The sequence below is a fragment of the Apodemus sylvaticus genome, chromosome 4 (assembly GCF_947179515.1).
Source record: "Apodemus sylvaticus chromosome 4, mApoSyl1.1, whole genome shotgun sequence".
In the NCBI taxonomy this organism is placed as follows: Eukaryota; Metazoa; Chordata; class Mammalia; order Rodentia; family Muridae; genus Apodemus; species Apodemus sylvaticus.
In genome coordinates, this window is record NC_067475.1 from 78,410,490 (window position 1) to 78,431,306 (window position 20,817).

The 20,817-nt window shown below is 53.8% G+C and overlaps 2 protein-coding genes across 6 annotated transcripts; one reads left to right on the forward strand and one right to left on the reverse strand.

Annotated features, from left to right (window-relative positions):
- Positions 1–4,793: 4,793 nt before the first annotated feature.
- Positions 4,794–8,273, reverse strand: Krtcap2 (keratinocyte associated protein 2). Of its 3 annotated transcripts, none has more exons than XM_052180055.1 (5): positions 8,156–8,273; positions 7,726–7,880; positions 7,521–7,584; positions 5,199–5,265; positions 4,794–4,946 (listed from the first exon to the last, which is right to left on the reverse strand). In XM_052180055.1, the coding sequence occupies exons 1-5, from the start codon at positions 8,160–8,162 to the stop codon at positions 4,826–4,828; spliced, it is 414 nt and encodes a 137-aa protein (XP_052036015.1). In that variant the 5' UTR covers positions 8,163–8,273; the 3' UTR covers positions 4,794–4,825. The 3 variants fall into 3 exon arrangements, with proteins under 3 accessions (XP_052036015.1, XP_052036016.1, XP_052036017.1); XM_052180056.1 differs by having other exon boundaries at positions 7,726–7,877; positions 8,156–8,268; XM_052180057.1 differs by lacking the exon at positions 8,156–8,273 and adding an exon at positions 8,008–8,113.
- Positions 8,274–8,887: 614 nt separating this feature from the next.
- On the forward strand, positions 8,888–20,568 carry Trim46 (tripartite motif containing 46). Of its 3 annotated transcripts, XM_052180052.1 has the most exons (10): positions 9,482–9,535; positions 10,232–10,493; positions 10,762–11,105; positions 12,117–12,260; positions 12,371–12,466; positions 15,391–15,644; positions 15,898–16,019; positions 17,003–17,305; positions 18,156–18,453; positions 19,462–20,568. In XM_052180052.1, exons 1-10 carry the CDS (start codon positions 9,512–9,514, stop codon positions 19,853–19,855), a joined length of 2,241 nt encoding a protein of 746 aa, XP_052036012.1. In that variant the 5' UTR covers positions 9,482–9,511; the 3' UTR covers positions 19,856–20,568. The 3 variants fall into 3 exon arrangements, with proteins under 3 accessions (XP_052036014.1, XP_052036012.1, XP_052036013.1); XM_052180054.1 differs by lacking the exons at positions 9,482–9,535; positions 18,156–18,453 and adding an exon at positions 8,888–8,957 and having other exon boundaries at positions 19,462–19,638; XM_052180053.1 differs by lacking the exon at positions 18,156–18,453 and having other exon boundaries at positions 19,462–19,638.
- Positions 20,569–20,817: the final 249 nt, after the last annotated feature.

Sequence of the window (20,817 nt, forward strand, 5' to 3'; positions counted from 1 at the left end):
GACAGCCAAAAAAAGGGGAAAAAAAAAGGAAAGAAAAGAAAATAATAACAAACACATTTCTTAAATATAAGACTTCCCACAGGATTTAGATTTAATTCAAACCTTTATCCCTATAATCTAAAGTAGCTATTATTCTACTCATTTTACAGCCTAAAGTGTGGAGAAAGCACTCAATCTGTCCTGTCATTCAATCTGCCCTGTCACTCAATCTGTTCCTGTTACTCAAATATGCTCCTGTCACTCATTCTGCCTCTGTCACTCACCTGCTCAGTGTCAGAGTTCAAACTCCACCTCCGAGTTGTCTAACTGAGGAAGCATCTCTCAGTGCTAGGATGGAGCTCAGTGAATAGATCTCCCGCTACTCTTTGGGAATCCTGGCTCCACAGCAGGCTGGTGTGGTTAGGCTGGCGGCTCACACCTGCAATCCCAACACTGGAAAGATGAAGGCAGGAGGATCTGAAATTGGTCATCCTTGGCAACACAAGGAATTCAAGGCTAGCCTGGAATATATGAGACTTTGTATCAAAAAACAACCAGGGCTGGAAAAATGCCACAGCTCAAGTTGAAAGCTCTTACTGTTCTTACAGTGGTCCTGGGTTAGGGTCCCAGTACCCGTAGGGTGGTTCACAACCATCTGTAACTCCAGTTCTAGAGGATTCAACACCCTCTTATGACCGCTGCAGGCACCAGGCACACAGATGGTGTGCATAAACACACAAGGCAAACACTCATACAAATTCAATTAAACAGCAGTAAGAAGCCTAATCTGCATCTCTTTCCCACTGTCCCAGTGCCTACAAAGCTAAAGTGGGCCTGGAGCAGTCTGGAGACAGGGCTAGGAGGGGTGGATCCCCTGTGCTCCGGCTTCCTAGCCTCACCCACCGGGGGTCTCTTGCTCTGGAAGCCCCTCCTGCTTCTCTTTCTCAGCTTTCTTCAAGGTGCGAAGTTGTGTGAGAACCTCGAGGTTCCCTCCCCACAGTCAGGAAGACCATTTGGCTCAGGCTTTATTGCTTCCGGGGAGGTCCTCCAATTTAAAGTTTCTGGAGTTGTCTCCCAGTGTAGCTAGAGTCAGATATTCTAGTAAGACAGAAGGAAGGAATTTGACATAAAATTGAATAAACTTTTACTTCTGAGTTTTCAAATATACAAAACACAGAATAGCCCAGCGAGTCTGGTGTGTCCATTGCCACAGACCTTGATGGGATAAAACAGGACCTTAGTTTATCATCAGAATTTCTATGAATCCTCTAGAGACTGTATGGCTAGCACACTTGTCACCCCAGGCTAACTGTTCCTGTTGGGCTGGGGGAGACAGATCAGGGGAGAAAGGGCTGGATGGACAGGTGCTCATAACCCAGTCAAAATCCAGGTGGACATGGCAACCTCCTGTGGTCCCAGCACCCAGGAGGCAGAGACAGGGGGTGGGCAGGGCACGATGGCTACCTTGACTTACTGGAGCCTGGGAACTTCACAGTCAGTGACCCTATGCCAACAAATAAGGAGGGGCTGGGGAAGACACTAGACTTCAATTTTGGGCTTCCAACTTTGCACTCGTGCGTGTGTATACCTACCCATCCTTGTACATGTGAATACTCATACATGCGTGTATACTGTACACACTCTACATGTGCAAAAAAATACTTTAAGTAGATGCATGTCTGTTTTTTTCTGAGTGGAGCTGGAACCTCTATAGATATAGGGACCTGGATCTCTCTCTCTCCAGCTGGCAAAAGATCTGAGTCCCAGGAGGAGCTGCTGAGACCGCGGGGCCCAGGATTCCCTCCCTGCATGGCCTAGTGCTGGAGAGACTGGCTGGGTGTGGCTGCCCCTTGGGGCCTAAGGAGAAGCTTTGAAGTCTTCCTGCCAGTAGCTGGCCTAAAGCTGTTTGAGAATGCCTAACTCTAGAGCCAATTAGGGGCTTCTCTCTGCTTCTGCAGGAACTCAACTAGGCAGCAGTTATGGTACAGCGTTTATATGTACAGTTGGCTCTCGGCCTAGAAGGAGTGGATTGGGGAGACAGATCCTGGCTCTGGCCCTTGAGCCCCCAAGAACTTCAATTTCCCTAGAAGGGAAGCAAAGAAATGCACCTAAAGGAAACAACTAAGTTCCTGGGCTGTCTGCCTTAGGGCTCTGGCCATTGTGTTTGCTTAGGAGGTAGCACTATTTGTAACCTGTCAAGGACTGTAGACTCCAGCAGTTCCCCCCAAGAAGGCAGGGCTGCCAACTTCCCATCCTGAGAGGGTTCCCACAGAGCCCACCACCCAAAGACTTCACAATGGATCTCAGTGTATCCTTCCCTTTGTGCCTCTGTCTCTGTGTCTCTCAGCATCTCTGTCTCTATGGGTCTCTGGCTCTCTCTTGTTTCCCAACATCCTTCCCGAGGCCCTGGGGAGCAGAGCTGTGGAGGCAGGGGGCAGTGGGAACAGGACAGTGTCCGGTTCTCACCAAGGACAATAAGGGCCGGAAAAGGGTTGGAGCCAAGGCCTGGCGCAGACTGGCCCTCCCGCCTGCCCCGGGCGCCCCCAGGTCCCGCCCTGTCCCATTGGTATGCCCTAAATGCCAGGCGCTCTTCATGCTAGTGCCTGTCCCCGGGAGGGAGGCCAACCCGCCTCAGTCTGTGTCCTGCTGCCTTCTTGAAGGGTGGTATCACCTCTGACTCCGAGGAGCATGTCAGGTCAGGGGCCAGAAGCCTCCTCTGGCCAGACTACACTGACCGACTCCGCCCACATATTATTTACTCCTGTTTCCGGAGTTGGGGGCGGGTGCCTGCGGGTGTCGCGGCCACGTGTGAGTGAACAGGAGGAAACATCTGGCTCCCTCTGTCCTCCAGGGGCATGACACTCTCTCCTGTAGGTCTACTGCCACAGGAGTGGAGCAGAGTCCCAGGAACCCCAAGTTCCTTTGTCTCTTTCACCTCCAAGTCTTGGAAGCCACCATGTCCTCGGGCCCCTTTACCTAATGATGGTGATTAGAGGCTGTGATATCTCTGTCAGGGTTAATTGGCAGGTCAGGTGTGTATAGCCTACAACTAGACACCACAGATAGGCTGAGTATAAAGCTGCTATTGGCGCCGACCTGCCTTGTAAATCCACCCATTCCTGAGGCACATACTGCCCCTGGTCCTACACGGTAGGTGGTAGCAGGTGCCATGATCCCTTAGCCCTTGCTAGGTCACCGGCTGGTCTTCCCCTCACAGACCCAGCCTTAGAAGTGACGTTATCTGCCTAGCCCCACCCAAGCCAGCCTTCTGAAAGCCTCTGCCACTCAGGTGGCCTTATCTAAGGGCTATATGTGCCCAACCCAGTGCTCCCACTGCAGGCAAGGAGAAAATCACGGTTTGACGGTCACATCTAGATCCAATCACCTTCCCACAGCCCCAGGACCAATTTTGGACACCCCCCACCCCTTCTTCACTAGATGAACCTGGACCTACCACGCTTAGAAAGACTGCGATCTCTACTGAAATCCTGCCCAGTATCTTGCCCAAGGATAGGAAGTGATGTTTCTACCCTTCCAGTAAGGTGTCTGGCCCCTTTGGGTCTCTAGATTGCCTTCCAAAGAACTAGAGCACCGCCTAGTCCTTTAGGACCAACGTGCAGGGAAAGGTCGGCCGGAGTGTCCAGGGTAGATGAGCCCACAGCGCCCTCTGTAGGCGCTTTGTGCAAACTGTGCAGTTCTCCCTCCTGGGCCAGAGCTTGGCCTCTTACAACCCTTGGCCAGAGCTCCTTAGACTCTTGGCTTCACCTTTACTGAGCCTTATTCCTTAACCTTTAGGTGCCTCTAAATGTGTAGGGTTTTGTTCTAGAAGGGTTGAAATATACGCTTTTTCTTTTTTGGATTTGGTTTTTTCGAGACAGGGTTTCTCTGTGTAGCCCTGGCTGTCCTGGAATAAACTCTAGACCAGGCTGGCCTCGAACTCAGAAATCCGCCTGCCTCTGCCTCCCAGAGTGCTGGGGTTACAGCCACCAACGCCCAGCAGAAATATACGCTTTTTCATTCAACCAACCTACTTCCCACTATCAAGCACTACTGAGTATTCAAAAGTGACCAAAATGGGTGGTCCCAAAATTTGGAGCATCAACCAGGAGGGGAACCTCTCTAAGGACAAGCACACTGGACAGAGCTGTTTCTCATGACAGCACAAGCAGGACCTGGGGCCACTTGCCTCCCTTCCATCAGGACTGGTTCCTCTTGGCTCTACTCTGATAAGCTTAGGGATTTCCTCTTATCTTGAATACAAGATAAAGGGGGGGGGGGAAACAAAACTGCCAGAGCAAAGAGGCAAGGGCTGGTGATCAACCCAGGATCCTTACACGCACAGGCATTTTGTTCGTGCTGAGGAGGGACAGAGAGATGAGGAGGGTAATGTCGGTAGGGAGTGCGGCCAAAGGCTCCTTGGCTCCGGTAAAGACAAAAGTTCATTCTCAGGAAGCTGTAGTACCAACCCCATGCAGAACTGCACAGACTAGGAGTTAGGGGTCCTCCTCCGCTGCAGGATCTTCTCTAGCTTAGGAGAATGATAAAGGACACCTCCTATAGCACCTGTATGATGGGCACCCCCACTTTTACACACACACACACACACCTTTAAAACATCGACTGTGGTTCTGACAGGCAGGCCTTCCTGTATTACACCGTTCAACCTCTCTCCCACAGGTTGCGCCCCCCCCCCCACCCCATCACTGTTGCATTCTCCTCCCGCAATGACTCTCTTGTAAGTGTCGGGCGCTGCAGGGCCTGCCCAGCCCAGACAGTGGCAGATGAGGTCTACTATGGTAGCCCACAGACACAGCTACAAAGAAGCGACTTTATTACTCATTCAAGGTTAGTTTCTCTTCTTGCCCTTGCCAGTGATTTTGGCCGGTGTGAGGACTGGAGCTGTCGCCTGGTACAGAGTGGAGGAGATCTTGTTGATGTAGTACAGACCGACCATGGAGAAGATGAAGCTAGGGGTGAAATAAGTCATCAGACCAACAGGCATAGGGCTCTCAGCGCAGAGCCCAGCTTCCCGTAAGGAATCCAGAGCTAGGCCTGGGGAATTAAGGACCAAAAAAAAAAAGGAAAGAAAATGGGGGTGGGGGTGGGGGGGTGAGGAGGCACATGGTGGGAAGGGAGGGAGGGGCTGGCAACACCAGAGGAGGATCTGGCACCACAAGGCGTGGTGTTGTGGTGCCACTTGCCGGATCTCAGATACGTACCAAGTGGTGACACAGACTCGGTGGATGAGGCCCGACGCGAAGAGGGCCAACACCAGGCAGAGGAGGGCTGAGGAGGCGAGAACGGGCAGTGTCAGGAGGCGTTCAGAACGGAAACGGAAAATAGGAGCAGTCTAGCGCCCCGTGAGGAACACGCTGGAAAACGTGTGTCCCGCCAGGCATGGGGACGCACGCCTTTAACCCCAGCACCAGAGGCACAGGCAGGCAAATGTCTGTGAGCTGGAGGCCTGCGTCCTCTACAGAGGGAGTTCCAGGACAGCCAGGGCCACAGAGAAACCCTCTCTAGAAAAACAACACAAACAAAATAGGTGTGTCTTGACAAAAGCAAATGCCATAACACTTGCCCAGGCCATGAGGGGAAGACATGAATGCGGTTTTGTTTTACTAGCTTGTCTCCACGCCTCGTTTAACTCCCTGGCCTCCCCACCCCACATATACACAAGTATGCCTATACAGCAAGGTAGTGCGGACCCTAAGGCAGGGAGGATCACTTAAGCCCAAGAATTCAAAGGAAGGCCAGCCTGCGCAACACAGTGAGATCCTGCCTCAAAAGCAAATTAATAAATAAAATGCAATAAAATACAACGTTCTAGAAGGGTGGAGAGCAGGCTTGTTCCTGATATTCAGGAAGGAGGAATATGGCCTGTCTAACAGTGCAGGACAGGGGTGAGAGGGTGGAAGGGCAGAGAGGTTTGTTTGTCCAGCCAGAAAGGAAGGCAAAGAGGGGTTTTTTGTTTTTCCCCCAACTTCAAGACAGGGTTTCACTGTGTAGCTCTGGCTGTCCTAGAACTCACTCTGTAGATCAGACTAGCCTTGAACTCACAGAGACCTGCCTCCCTCTGCCTCTAGTACTGGGATTAAGAGCCTGTGCCGCCGCTGTCTGGCTAAAAGACAAGGCTTTCGTCTCCCAACAATTTCTTTCAGAATATGAGAAACACACGGGACAGAGTGGAAGACACGCAAGTTGTGGGCATGCTGGGCAGAAGCTCTAGAAACCTGCAACAGGCCTGGGAAGATGCAGCCTGGAGGAGGGCAAGGAGACGGAGGGCAATGGGCGGGCTTGGGTGTTACCGGGTGAGTCTTCCACAGGGCGACACTGCTTGAGTTTCCCAGCATGTGGCTTTCCAAGTGGCTGGGTCCGGATGCTGGCTTTGCTTTTTGAATTTAAGTCTCCATCAGATCTCTACATGAGCCATCTAATACAGATCATCACACACAGAACCTATCAGGGCTGGAGATGGGCCTCAGTGGGTAGAGAGCTTGCCTAGCGCGCTCGAAGACCTGGGTTCAATCCCTGGCACCTCATAAACGCCATGAGGTAGTGCTAATCTCAGGACTTGGGAAGTGGAGGCAGGAATTCAAGGGTTTAAAGTCATCCTTGGCTACACAGGAAGTTCAAGGCCAGGGTGGGCTACAGAAGGGAGGAGAGGAGAGGAAAACAAAGGGGGGAGGGAGGGAGGGAAGAAGAGAGAGAGAGGGAGGGAGAGAGAAAGAGAGGGAGAGGGGGAGAGAGAGCGCTCTAACACTTATTCTCTATTCTCCTTCCGTCAGGGGTCCTGCTATGGTAACATCCCAGTAAACATAGACTTCACAATCTCCTCAAGCAGAACGCAATAGCACAGGGTCATTCCACATCAAAATCCTTCAGTGGACTTGGTCTTGCTTTCTTTTCTCACACGGACAAAGAACACCTTCCCCAGGATATTCTCAGACATCAGCCCAGACTTGACTGTTCACTTGAAACCTTTCCTTTTTCTTTCTTTTCCTCCCCCTTTCCTCTCCTTTTTGTGTTTCTCTTCCAGCTCTGATAAAATGCTTAATCTGGAAATGTATTTTCTGTCTTCAAGACAGTTTTTTTTAAAAGATTTATTTATTGTTATATGTAAGTACACTGTAGCTGTCTTCAGACAAACCAGAAGAGGGTGTCAGATCTCATTACGGATGGTTGTGAGTCACCATGTGGTTGCTGGGATTTGAACCCAGGTCCTCTGGAAGAGTAGTCAGTGCCCTTAACCACGGAGCCAACTCTCCAGTCCCTTCAAGATAGTTTTAAGCAAATGTATTTCTCCTTTATCATCTAAGCACTGGGAAATCCAGCATCATGTTTGGGGGAGGTTTAAAAAAGCGTAGAGTTGTGGCCAGGCGGTGGTGCACTTGGGAGGCAGAGGCAGGTGAATTTCTGAGTTCGAGGCCAGCCTGGCCTACAGAGTGAGTTCCAGGGCAGCCAGGGCTACAGAGAAACCCTGTCTCGAACAAACAAACAAACAAACAAACAAAGCATCGAGTCAACTGAGTTTCACTTACTCTCGGGGAAGATTTTTGCTTGGAAGCCTTTACCAAAGACCAGATTCTCCAGATTATTGAAGGCCTGGGTTGAAGGAATTAAGGGAAAAAAACTCATGCTACAAGACAGGGCTGGGAAGTAGAGGAAATGCAAGGCCCTTGCCGCCCACCCCGCCCATCTTCTGTTCACACACCACCACCTCCCCTTCCAGCGCGTGGAAGATACAGTCAGCGAGAAGACGAAAAGGCCGGATCCCAGCAGGCCGCCCTGAATGGTGAGCCACTCGGTGGAGGCCAGCTGGCGGCTGTATATCTGCATGCCAGCGAAGAGCAGCAGGGACAGGAGGGAGGACAGCGCCAAGGAGGTTCCGGTACCGACTACTGGAAACGAGAAAAAGAGTCAGGCTAAGATTCAGGCAGATCCACTCCGGAGCTTGGCTCACCGATCACTTCCAAGTGACCCCCCCCCCCCCACGGCGACCTCCAGGCACCACCCAGCCCTGCACACCCAAGTTCCCGCCTGTCCGGAGGAAATGCTAGTTCCCTGGAAACCAGGACACGTCAGCTTTACCGGAGCTACCGGGGGGTGGGGGGGGAAGGTCACCCCAAAGCCCACCCCCGCTAGAGCAGCCCGGGCATCCCGCCGGTGCAGTTACCCATCATGCCCCGTCCGTGGGTCCAATCCGTGCCTCTGGAGAAAGAGGGGAGCCGAAGCCGGCGCGGTTGTCTGTACGCAGGCGTCGGGGCCAACGTGGACTTGCTTTACTTCTTCCTCTACGCGCCTTGGATGCAGCGCCCTCTTGCGGCAAGGAGGAAACACTGCTTCGAAGAGCATTCTAGGCCACCGCCCTGCTCGGTCTCCAGCCTTCTGTAGCCAGGGCATCTGCTGCCTCTCTGGACAAGCTGCGCTCACGTCTTTCAGTCATGATCTCATGGCCAAGAGTCACCTGTGCCTTCATTGCTATTCCTGTCATCTCCCGTACAACTCCCTCAGACCCTCCCTGACCCGCTCTGCTTCATCAACTCCCGAAGCCATATGCCACCCAAGATGTAGCACTCTCCACCTGAAGTTCTTCCTCTGAAACCAGCTTCTTGCTTTATGTGAGCGGTATGACTAGCAATCGATGCAAGGTTCCAATAGAAGTAATGGTTCCTACCTCAAATACTCTCCCATGTTACCCACCCCCTAGACCGCCTTTGGAGAACCACGTGGGAAGAACTATTTCCCACCCCCTACCTCGACGGACGCAGTTCGAAGCTAGTCCCTGGAGCATGCGCAGTGATGTCTCGCCCTCCCCACCCCTCCCTACACCCCACCCGGCTCCTGCATTAAGCCCCGGGTTCGCAGCAGCTGCCAGGATCGGGCACCCGGGGGCGGGCGGGCACAGTAGGGCCATGGCTGAGGGTGAGGATATGCAGACCTTCACTTCCATCATGGATGCACTAGTCCGCATCAGTGTGAGTTAAGGTGGGGTCAAGGGGAAGGGAGGGGAGGGGAGGGGGTGTAGAGGGTTGGGGCAAGCCAGGTCCTTGAACAGGTGGGGGGTCCAGGAAGACTATGGAATGTAGAGAAGGGATTAGTTAACACAGAAATGACTGGGAGGGCGGAGATGCAGGTGTGCAGGGATCCTGGGGACAGCCGAGTGCTTTAAAGACTTGCGTTTGCTGGGGTGACGGACCCAGCGGGTAGGCTTGGGGTAGCTGCCAGGCGTGCCCCAGGGCTATGAGAAGGGGCATGTGTGAGCTTGGATGTTTTCCAAGAAACTGAGGACAGGTATGGAGGGGTGATGAAAAAGCCACTTCTGGGTGCAGTTCCCAATTTGGACCCCTCCCGACCCCCCCTCTACCGCCCCCACCCCACCCCCCAGCGAGCTGCCGTGCAGCCTGCGGTTGCCATGGTAACCCGTGCCCGTCTCTCCCAGAGGCGGTGCCAACCCTGCTCCCCCCCACCACTTCCTTCCCCCTCCCTCCCTGTCCCTCCCTCCTTTGTGTCAGCTGCGCCCCTGACCGGGATGGCTGCGAAGAGAGGGACCAAGGTGAGGTGTGGGGGTGGGGAATAGCCAGAAGACCCCTCACCAAAAGGGGGAGGGATACTTCCGGTGGGGAGGGGGCAGGTAGGCGGGGCGCTCCCTCCCCCCCCAAGATTGGGCAAAGGGTTGAAGCAGGCCGAATTTCTCCACCAGACTGGGCCTGATAGCTCTAGTATAGGAGGCGAAGAGGATTGGGTTATTTGGGGAGATTGGACGAAATAGAATTGAAGGATGGAGGATGGGTGCTGGGGCGGGTTCAGAGAGCTCGCGCACCCTGGCCGCGGGGAGCAGTCATGCGTCTGAGGGTTGCTAGAGAAAGGGGCGGGGGACAACACCCGGCTGTAGAATGGGTGGTGCCCTTGAAATAAATGCCAGGAGCAGGCGGGTAAGCCGGAGATGGAGATCTGGGGACAGGTGAGGCTGGAGGACCGGCTGCCGGCACTGCTGCAGCGGGAATGATGGGGGTGGGGCGCGATGCTGGGGGAGGCCAGAGCTCCAACCGCACCTTCTTGTTGGACCTTAAACTCCCGAAGAGGGGAGCAGCAGCCGGAGACAGAGACTGGGAAGGAGTGTGAACCAACCAAGGCGGGTACTGGGCCAAAGCAGTAGGTAGCTTGTGCTGCCCTTCCTGGCAGCCAAGGGACCGGGCTGAGGTTTGCCCAAGTGTCCTAGCTCTCACACAACCTCCTGGTCCCTCCACAGACAAGCATGAAGAACATGGAGAAGGAACTGCTGTGCCCAGTGTGCCAAGAGATGTACAAGCAGCCTCTAGTGCTGCCTTGTACCCACAACGTGTGCCAGGCCTGTGCCCGGGAGGTTTTGGGCCAGCAGGGGTACATAGGCCATGGTGGGGATCCGAGTTCGGAGCCCACTTCTCCTGCTTCCACGCCTTCTACCCGCAGCCCCCGCCTCTCTCGGAGAACTCTCCCCAAGCCAGATCGCTTGGACCGGCTCCTTAAGTCAGGTGGGACTGGGGCCTGTGGGATGGGGTGGGAATGCAGAAAGATGGAAGAGGGTCAGGGGCGTGTCTGTCATTCTGGGGCGGAGCTACTTACCGCTTATCTGAATTCTAACGAGAGCGATCTCTGGCGCAATGAAATTCCACTTTTTTTTTTCATTTCCCTGCCCCAAAATTCCACTTTTTAGCTGAACAGATGTCTCACACACACACACACACACACCCCAGCCAGCTGTAATTCTCTCTCACCTCTTCCTCCTGGGTCCATCTACAGGCTTTGGGACGTACCCTGGGCGGAAGCGTGGTGCCTTGCACCCCCAGACGATCGTATTCCCGTGCCCGGCCTGCCAGGGCGATGTGGAGCTGGGGGAGAGGGGTCTTTCCGGGCTTTTCCGCAACCTGACCCTAGAGCGAGTGGTGGAGAGGTACCGACAGAGTGTGAGCGTGGGAGGGGCCATCCTGTGCCAGCTGTGCAAGCCCCCACCACTAGAGGCCACCAAGGGCTGCACAGAGTGCCGAGCTACCTTCTGTAATGAATGCTTCAAGCTCTTCCACCCCTGGGGCACTCAGAAGGCCCAGCACGAGCCCACGCTACCCACCCTCTCATTCCGCCCCAAGGTGAGCCAGTTCTCGCAGGGTCTGAAGTGGGAGGGGTGCTGAGCCAGGGGCTGGGGGTGGCTGACATGTGGGCTTCTAAAGAGGGCTAGGCAGGGTTGTGTGTGTGTGTGTGTGTGTGTGTGTATGTGGTTGCGCACGCGTGCGTGTGAGACAGGGTCTTAGAGCTGGAAAGAGGGAGCTCTTTGACTAAGAGCTCTTCCGGAGAATCGCCTTTGTTTCCCTGTAATTCCAGCTCCAGGGGGTTCATCACCTCTGGCCTCTTCTATCTCCTGCGCTTACATGCACATTTCTACACATAGACACATACACATAACTCAAATAAAATATTATGAAAACAGATGGGACAGCGCCTTGCCATATAGCCCAGGCTAGCCTTGAACTCATGGAAACTTCTCAGTTCCCTGAGCACTAGAATTACGGACACACACCACATCTGGCTGTCTCGCAGCCCGTGTCTCTAACACTCAAATGAGTCAACGTCTCTGGGTCTCTCATCTCGCCAGCTGCGTGGAGATGAGAATCTACTCTGCAGTAACTACACCTGCGGGCTGCTGATGGGCTCACAGGAGATGTTTGTTGCCTACAAAGTGTTACCTGGCTAAGTATGCCCGAGTTCCAACACTCGGAAGGCTGAATAGAGAGACTTGGAAGTTGAAGGCCAGCCTGGGTACACAGGAAAACTCTGCCACAGAAAAGCTGTTGCTATGTAGGACGCTTTTCTAGGAATCGGGCACAGTGGTGACAAAGCTGAACTATATCATGGTTGTTATTACTGTGTACTTATGAAGTGGGTGGAGGGACGGAGGAGAATGCTAGGCCGTGGCATGGTCGGTTCACAGATGCTTTAATTCCTGGTGTTCACCATCGGGTGGCGCTAGGGAGCACCATCAGCTATTTCCACTTCCTTCTCATCTCACTGCTGGAGAGGGGCAAGCAATTGCTGGTAGGTCAGCATCCTTACACACACACACACACACACGCTGACTATTTCATTATCCTTTGTATCCCTAGGGTCTGATGTGTCCAGACCACAAGGAAGAGGTGACCCACTACTGTAAGACATGTCAACGGCTGGTGTGCCAACTCTGTAGAGTACGGCGTACCCACAGTGGGCACAAGATCACACCAGTGCTCAGTGCCTACCAAGCCCTCAAGGTAAAGACCCTACTTCCTCGGCTCTACTGCTAACACACACCACCACACACCTCCTAATTACGTGCTTCTTACAGAGCCAGGATGATGCCCACCTCTTTCTTTGCCCTTAGGATAAGCTAACGAAGAGCCTGGCATACATCTTGGGAAACCAGGACACAGTGCAGAGCCAGATTTGTGAGCTGGAAGAGACCATCAGGCACACTGAGGTGAGGAAGGGCACGGACGTGCGCCTGGGATCCCACTTCCGTGGGCGTGTCTCATCCTGCTTTGGTGGGCGTGTCTCATCGCCTTGCTGCCAGTTCAGAGCCCACAGGAGGAGGATGCCTGTGGGTGGAGCCTCTGGTTATACTTCATTGGCAAGAACACCAGTACCCTGGGTTAGGTTGGAGCTGGGGCTGCAGGCAGCGTAGAAGGGCTATAGTTGGGGCTGAGGAGCTCAAATGTCCTTAGATTCAGCATGAACACGACCATGAAGCAGGAAACGAAACAAGCGCCTTCTGTGGTCTGAATTAAGCTGCAGTGGCAGTGGGTGATAGGGAAGGCACAGCCACCAGTGTGCCGTAGCTAATGGTCCACATGTGGACGTTGGTGCAGCCGCAGTCGTAGCCTTTCTTATTTGGGAGAGATACAAAACGATTAAGACTATGAAAGAGCTACGGTCAAATATGACCAGTTAGTGTACTGGTATTTCATGTCGCAGTCGCTGGAGGAACCGTAGGTTCAGAAAGGGCATTTACTGCATTTTCTGACATGCATCCAGACAGAAGGATATTTTGGAAAAGGCTCTCCTTCGCACACTGAGGTCCCAGAACCAGCTTGTTTGCCCTGGAATTGACAGGGGCCAGTGATGGAGCGTGCATACCTCCATCACGAGGAGCACGTGAGTGCTGGAGAGACAGTCAGTGGTTCGGAGCACTTCCGGCCTTTGCAGAGACCCAGCCTCAGTTCCCTGCAGAAACCTGGCAGCTTGCCATCTCCTGGAATCTGCTCCAGGGCATCTGATTCCTTCCTCTGGTCTTCAGGGGCTTCTGCACCCGTGGTGTGCATAAACACACAATCTCTCTCACACACAGACACACACACACACAAATGAAATATATATATATATATATATATATATATATATATATATATATATATATATATATAGGTTTTTTTTCAAGACAGGGTTTCTCTGTGTAGCCCTGGCTGTCCTGGAACTCACTCTGTAGACCAGGCTGGCCTCGAACTCAGAAATCCGCCTGCCTCTGCCTCCCAAGTGCTGGGATTACAGGCGTGCGCCACCACCGCCTGGCCTGAAATAAATATTTTTTTTTAAGATTTATTTATTATATGTAAGTACACTGTAGCTGTCTTCAGACACACCAGAAGAGGGCATCAGATCTCTTTAAGGATGGTTGTGAGCCACCACGTGGGTGCTGGGATTTGAACTCATAACCTTTGGAAGAACAGTCGGTGCTCTTACCCACTGAGCCATCTCTCCAGCCCCTGAAATAAATATTTTAAAGTAAAAAAAAAAAACTATGTTGAAAGAGTAGGCACACCTTCTGCTGCCTTAGTACATGGTCAGGGTCCAAAGTCCCCATAAAACACAAAAACGGCTCACCAAATTAAATTTTAAAAAAAAGTTAAAAACGTAAGTGCAGTGGTCTGGAGAGATGGCTCAGAGGGTAAGAGCACTGGCTGCTCTTTCAGAGGTCCTGAGTCCAACTCCCAGCAGCCACATGGTGGCTCAAGACCATCCACAAATGGATCTGGCGCCCTCTTCTGGCATGCAGGTGTACGTGCAGACAGAGCACTACTCAATTATACATACATATATAAGTACATAAATACTTAAAATGTAACTGTACTGTTCTTAAATGAACTAATCAGGTGTTGTGCATGTGTGTATCTGAGTGTACCCCATGTGCAGGGGGTGCCCACGGAGTCCAGAGGTGTTGGAACCCCCCTGGAGCTGTCATTAGGTACCTTTGATAGATGCTACGAAATGAACTCAGTCCTTCCTCAGTGGCTACTTGCTCTTATCCCTGAGCTATCTCTCCAGCACCTAAATTATTCTTTTAGAAATTTAATTAGCCAGACAGTGGTGGCGCACGCCTTTAATCCCAGCACTTAGGAGACAGAGGCAGGCGGATTTCTGAGTTTGAGACTAGCCTGGTCTACAGAGTGAGTTCCAGGACAGCCAGGGCTACACAGAGAAACCCTGTCTCCAAAACCAAACAAACAAAACAAAGCAAAACAAAACAAATTCATAAATAGGGGATCAGGGATTAAGAGCGTGGGTTCAATTCCCAGCACCACGGGGCAGCTCATGACTGTCCGTAACTCCGGCTTCAGGGTTTCTGACATCCTCCACAGACATACATGCAGGCATAACACCAGTGCACAAAAAATATTAAAAAATATATATTTAACAAATTATAAAGACTAATTAATTAATTAAACTTTTAAGTGGGTCACTGTATTTCATGCCAGGATTCCAAGGCTGGATAAACTGAAGCAGAGGCATCTCTCTTCAGTACACAGCGAGTACAAGGTCAGCCTGGGCTACACGAAACCCTGTCTCTTATAGAGATCCCCAGATAAAGGCTGGAGAGATAAATTAGTAGGGTAGGAGCACTGGCTGCTCTTCAGAGGACCCAGATTCAAGTCCCAGCACCCACATGGTGGCTCCAGGGTGCCCTCTTCTGGTCTTCCCAGATACCAGGCACACACCTGGGCCCCATACATACATACAGACAAACCCCCTATACAGATAAAAAGACTTTTTAGGAGATCCCAAGTAGGTATAAAATTAATAGGACTTTTGTATTTTTGTCCTGTATTCATTTTTGGTTTCCTAGATTAAGCCAAAAATCTAGGAAATAGAAGGGAAGGGGCTTGCTTCTCTTCAGCCTACAGAGTTACAACGTGAGCATTCAGAAAGTTAGTACAAAGGGTCAGGAGGTGATCATATCTGTGGACCCATATCTGTGGTCTTTGCCAGTCATGATCCTGGCCCCATTGAGACGGATGGGTGAAATGAACTGAATCCCTAGGATAGTATGATAGTCTTGGGGGTGGGTGCAAGTGATTCCTTCATGACAATAGTAAACCTCTTATCCTTTGGGTGTTCCTCCTTGGACAGGTGAGCGGTCAGCAGGCGAAGGAGGAGGTGTCCCAGCTGGTTCGGGGACTAGGGGCTGTGCTGGAAGAGAAGCGGGCCTCACTGCTTCAGGCCATCGAAGAGTGCCAGCAAGAGCGTTTGTCCCGGCTCAGCGCCCAGGTCCACGAGCACCAGAGCCTCCTGGATGGCTCGGGTCTGGTGGGTTATGCCCAGGAAGTCCTTAAGGAAACAGACCAGCCTTGCTTTGTGCAAGCCGCCAAACAGCTGCATAACAGGTACCGAGGGGCGTGGCACAAGGGCGTGGCTCCAGGGAGGTGGGCACCACGGGTGTTGCTAACTCCTAGGACAGTAGTTAGAATAAACGGATGGAGAGCTGGAGCCTCGAGGAGGTTCATTTGGTCAGACTGATATTAGCGTTTCAAGAATGAGGTAGACCTGAAGCAGTGGCTCTCGGGATAGGTAGGGCGGGCTACCGGGAGGGGCTGCTGCCCACCTGGCAATGCCTGACCCTTGCCTACCCCGTTCTAGGATTGCCCGAGCCACTGAGGCCCTCCAGACATTCCGGCCAGCTGCCAGCTCCTCCTTCCGCCATTGCCAGCTGGATGTGGGGCGTGAGATGAAGCTGCTGACAGAGCTAAGCTTCCTGAGAGGTAAGGAGCTAGCCAGGCCCGTGTCCAACCAGAGCCTTCTTCCCTTCCCCCACCCCTGCAGCGGACCCGGGGGGCAGCGCCCACCAGGGACCTCCTGGCCTCCGGCCTGGCCCGGCCAGCCAGCCCCACCCAGCCAACCCCGCCACACCATAGCATCCTACCGCGCTCAGCGCTGCTTCTCCCTCTCTCTTTGTAGGCTGTGGCCACCGCGGACTCTGCTCCGGAGCACCCCAGGCAAGTCAGCAGCCCTGCCCTGGGGGCCCTGCCACCCGCTGGGCCCCTCCCTATTCCTCTCCCCGTGCTCCCACACAGCCTGGCCACCCACGTATTGCTTCCTTCTCTCCTAATGTACCCTGAATTCTTGGTCCTTCCACCTCCCTTCCTTAGGCCGTCGCATAATCCTGGTCCTTCTGACCTTTCATTATCTTGACCCTTGCCCTCTGAACTCTCATTCTCTTCCTCTTGACCTACATGCACCGCTCTGCTAGCAAGCTTGCTCCCCTCTGCTACCTCCCTGCTTTCCATCTTGCTGACCCTGTCACCACCCTCCCCACCTTTATACACCCTTCCTGCTCAGGGCTCTCTTGCCTGGGTTTCAGTGGCCTTTGCCTGCCCCGTCCTGGGGCTCCTCCTTACCTCTAAGAATCTCGGCTGTAAGGGCCCTCAGAACTCACTTGGTCTGATGCTGCCATTTGACTGAAGAGAAAACTGAGGCCCAAAGAGGGAAAGTGGCTCGCTCAAAGCTAGATTAGGGTAGTAGCAGACTAGGGCCAGAGTTCAGGCTCCTGCCCCCGCCCGGCACTCCCCAACTTCTTTCTCCTTTGGGCCCCGCCTTGCCCACCCAGTGCCTAGAAAGTTCCTTTCCCCCAGTTCCCTCACCTCCACTCACCCCCCGGCTCCCGCTGCTTCCTCTCCTGCCTGCCCTTCTCCCCATGCCAGGCCAGTGGCCAGGCCCTGATTGACCCCATTGTCTCTTCCAACAGTGCCCGAGGCGCCCGTCATCGACACCCAGCGTACCTTTGCCTATGATCAAATATTCCTGTGCTGGCGGCTGCCCCCTCACTCACCACCTGCCTGGCATTACACCGTTGAGTTCCGGCGTACAGATGTCCCCGCCCAGCCAGGCCCTACACGCTGGCAGCGACGGGAGGAGGTGAGGGGTACCAGTGCCCTTCTTGAGAACCCCGACACGGGCTCTGTGTATGTGCTGCGTGTCCGTGGCTGCAACAAGGCTGGCTACGGGGAGTACAGTGAGGACGTGCATCTGCACACACCCCCAGCACCTGGTGAGTCCGCAGACCGGAAGGAGGCTTTGTATGCTGAATGCAGATGTTCACGCAGAGGGTACAGGATGGCCTAAGTACTCAGCTCAGTCGCAGCGGACACCGGAAACGCAGTGCAATACAATTTAATTTATATAATTTGTACAATTTAATGTGTGAGTTGTACTCACTTCCTCTAGAGCTAGACTAGAGGGTGCCTGGGTTCAAAACCCACTTTTGCCCCTTGACAACTCTGTGTCCTGAGGCACATTTTTCAACTTCTCTGAACTTCAGAGTCCCCTCCTACAGAAGTCATAATAAGATTTAATAGAGTGGCTTGGTAATGAAACCATTATTAAATGGTACGTGCAAAGACTTATAGCTTCTGACTTATAGCAAGGACTCAGTCAATGTGCTCAGCACTTAGGGAAGGGGCAAACGAGTCAGGACTGGGCTGAGGGGTCAGATACGGGCAGCAGAGTGTGGGACGGAAGGTTCAGGTCAGCGGTGTTCGGAATGGGACGAATGGGACGAGGTGAAACAGGACCATCGTGGAGATGGTCCCCGGGGCACTTCATGGAGAATGGGTTACAGAGACATCGAGTTGGCTAGAGCTGGGACACTTTTCTCTGCCCGCCAGTCCACCGCGGCTATTCCTGGCTTCCCATGTCTGTTTGGGATGCCTCTCTTCCCTATGTCTCTATTTCAGTTTCCCATGCCCTATTCCCCTGGGCCCCTGCCAGCTCCTGGTGACTGAACTTCTTGACAACTTGTTCCCTGTGCCCAAAATTCCCAGTGTGTGTGCTGACACCCCGCAGTCCCCAGTGCCGGTGTCCCTGAAATCCTCCCTTCTGTCTCAACCTCCTGCTTCCAGTCCTGCACTTCTTCCTTGACGGCCGCTGGGGTGCAAGCCGAGAACGGCTAGCCATCAGCAAGGACCAGCGAGCGGTGCGGAGTGTCCCTGGGCTTCCCTTGCTGCTGGCTGCTGACCGGCTGCTCACGGGTTGCCACCTGAGTGTGGACGTGGTCCTGGGTGATGTGGCCGTGACCCAGGGCCGCAGCTACTGGGCCTGTGCCGTAGACCCTGCCTCCTACTTGGTCAAGGTGGGCGTCGGGCTGGAGAGCAAGCTTCAGGAAAGTTTCCAGGGTGCCCCGGATGTGATCAGCCCCAGGTCAGGCCCTTCTGCAGGGGGTGGGGGGGAGTGAAGCCCTGGGGAAGGAGCTGGGGTTGGCGAGGGTGGTGACGGGCGGCCTAGGTGGGACTGGGGCTGGGGAAGAGCAGGGAACACGGAACGCCAGCCTGAGAGGCCTGTGGACGGAAGAGAGGCGGGCTCAGCAGCAGGGACGTGGAGGACTGGTTTTCAGCGTATGGTTGGGAAAAGGTTGATAGAAGGCAGAGCCGTCACCTCTCCCTTCCATCCGTCACTCGGGACCACAACACCACCCATCTAAGGTCCCATGTCCTGGCTCCCCGCATTTATTTCCATGAAAAGTTTCCTCCCTGAGACCTCCTTCACCTGCCTCTTTCTCAGCATCTTCTTAAACAACTCTCCACAGCCATTCTTGCCTCCCACCGTCACAGTAACATCGCCCCCACATTTCCCTCCTGAGCCCTCTCTCCCGAGCCCAGCTCTCTTATCCCTCAGTCAGCATCCCATTTCCTCAAGATGTCTTCTCCCCAACACAAATTTCGTTTGGACTTCTGTCAGCCCCACCCCGGACTTCTGTCGGCCCCACCCCCGTGTCCCTTTCACATCCCGATACCAATGACTCTTCATCTCTGTTCCAGCACCATCTTCCTGGCCCTGCTCCTGCTCTCACCGCATTGCGTCTTAATCGCAGTGATCTCATCCCGCCTGCATCCCCAGTATCCTAACCTCATTTCCCTAGCACCACGAGTCTCGGCACCTTCTAGCCTGACAGGGCCCACATGTCTCTAGTGTGCTGTAGCAACGTCCCCTCTCTTCCTGCCCATGACACCTTTCCCACACACACATACCTGTCCTACACAGACTAAAGCCTTGAGCCTTACAATCTAACGCCCTCCACACGTATTCACCTTGATACGTCAACCTCTTGTCCCCCAGCATCCCGTCCTTCCAACATCTCAGCTCCTTGATTCCACCCATTCCCTTCCTCCTCCTTCCAGCATCTTTTCTCCTGCATCCCCGCCGCTACAGATACGACCCGGACAGCGGGCACGACAGCGGTGCTGAAGATGCTGCAGTGGAGGCGCTGCCGGCTTTTGCTTTCCTGACCATCGGCATGGGCAAGATCCTGCTGGGTTCCGGAGCGAGCTCCAGTGCAGGCCTGACCGGGAGGGACGGCCCAGCAGCCAGCTGCACGGTGCCCCTGCCACCGCGCCTAGGCATCTGTTTGGACTATGAGCGGGGGCGGGTTTCCTTCCTGGATGCCGTATCTTTCCGCGGGCTGCTGGAGTGTCCCCTGGACTGCTCGGGGCCTGTATGCCCTGCCTTCTGCTTCATCGGGGGCGGCGCTGTTCAGCTGCAGGAGCCCGTGGGCACCAAGCCTGAGAGGAAAGTCACCATTGGGGGCTTCGCCAAGCTGGACTGAGCCTTTTGGGCCCCCCTTTCAGACCTAGGCTCGGCTCTCCAAGCCTCTGGGCATCGGGTTTGTTTACCCAGCAGCTTCCTCCCCAAACTTTTCCTAACCACGTGCTCCTGCCCCATCCCTTGCCAGCTGTCTCTTCCCAGGGCTTCCCTGGACTAAGGGATCCTCCGCTTATCTCTGGATGTCCATCATTCTCTGTGTTACCTGTGGCATAGCTAGGCCTCAGGCCCATCAAGTCTCTGCCCCAGGACCTGCCCTTGGCATCTTAACCAAGGCATAGAAAGCCCTATCCCATCCCTGTCCCGTCTTCCCGAGGCTTACTGGGAGGGAGGGCACCTGGAACAGTGGGTATGATCGACAGCTCTGCCCTTGCCTTGCCAAGCCCCCTTGCCCCATCGATGCTGACTACAACCTTGGCAACCAGGCTCTGAGCCTCCCGGGGAGAGGGAGGAGAACCTATCCTGTTCTATTTGGGTCCCTATACCCTCCATCTGCATGTCCCTTCTGTCCTTCTTCTCCTCTTGCATGCTTTATCTATCCAGCACCCATGCCAACGTGCCAAGTCTCCCTTGGGAACTCAGTTAAGGCTGGTGTCCCCATTGGGTTGGGCCAAGCTAGGTCTCTGGTGCCTGCTACTGCCTCCCTGCAGTGGGCATTACTAGGCCTGTGCTGAACAACAGCTGTAATTTTCATGGTTTATAAACAATAAACTGTGACACCAGGCACATTTCTGTTTGCCCGGAGTGAGACCATTCCTGGTAATTTCCGGTCCGATTGACACCTAAGGGTAGGAGGTCCTAACTCCAAAGGCCCAGAGCCCAACCGGCTCTCACCGCCAGGGGGCGCAGCACTGACTGTTAGCCTAGAACTTCACCTTGGGCATCTGGACCACAGCCCTGGACCCTGAGGGGATGTGGCTGAGGGCGTGGCATGCTGTTGGGACCTAAAGGGGTCAGGGAACTAGA

What these genes read in the sequence shown, in the direction of transcription:
- Trim46 (XM_052180052.1), top strand. Translation starts at nt 9,512, where the DNA reads ATGGCTGCGAAGAGAGGGACCAAG. An exon ending in CTGCGAAGAGAGGGACCAAG is followed by an intron (nt 9,536 to 10,231) that starts GTGAGGTGTGGG and finishes GTCCCTCCACAG; the next exon opens with ACAAGCATGAAGAACATGGA. An exon ending in CCGGATGTGATCAGCCCCAG is followed by an intron (nt 18,454 to 19,461) that starts GTCAGGCCCTTC and finishes CCGCCGCTACAG; the next exon opens with ATACGACCCGGACAGCGGGC.
- Krtcap2 (XM_052180055.1), bottom strand. An exon ending in TTTTCGTCTTCTCGCTGACT is followed by an intron (nt 7,585 to 7,725) that starts GTATCTTCCACG and finishes CCTTCAACCCAG; the next exon opens with GCCTTCAATAATCTGGAGAA. An exon ending in AGCAAAAATCTTCCCCGAGA is followed by an intron (nt 5,266 to 7,520) that starts GTAAGTGAAACT and finishes TCGCCTCCTCAG; the next exon opens with CCCTCCTCTGCCTGGTGTTG.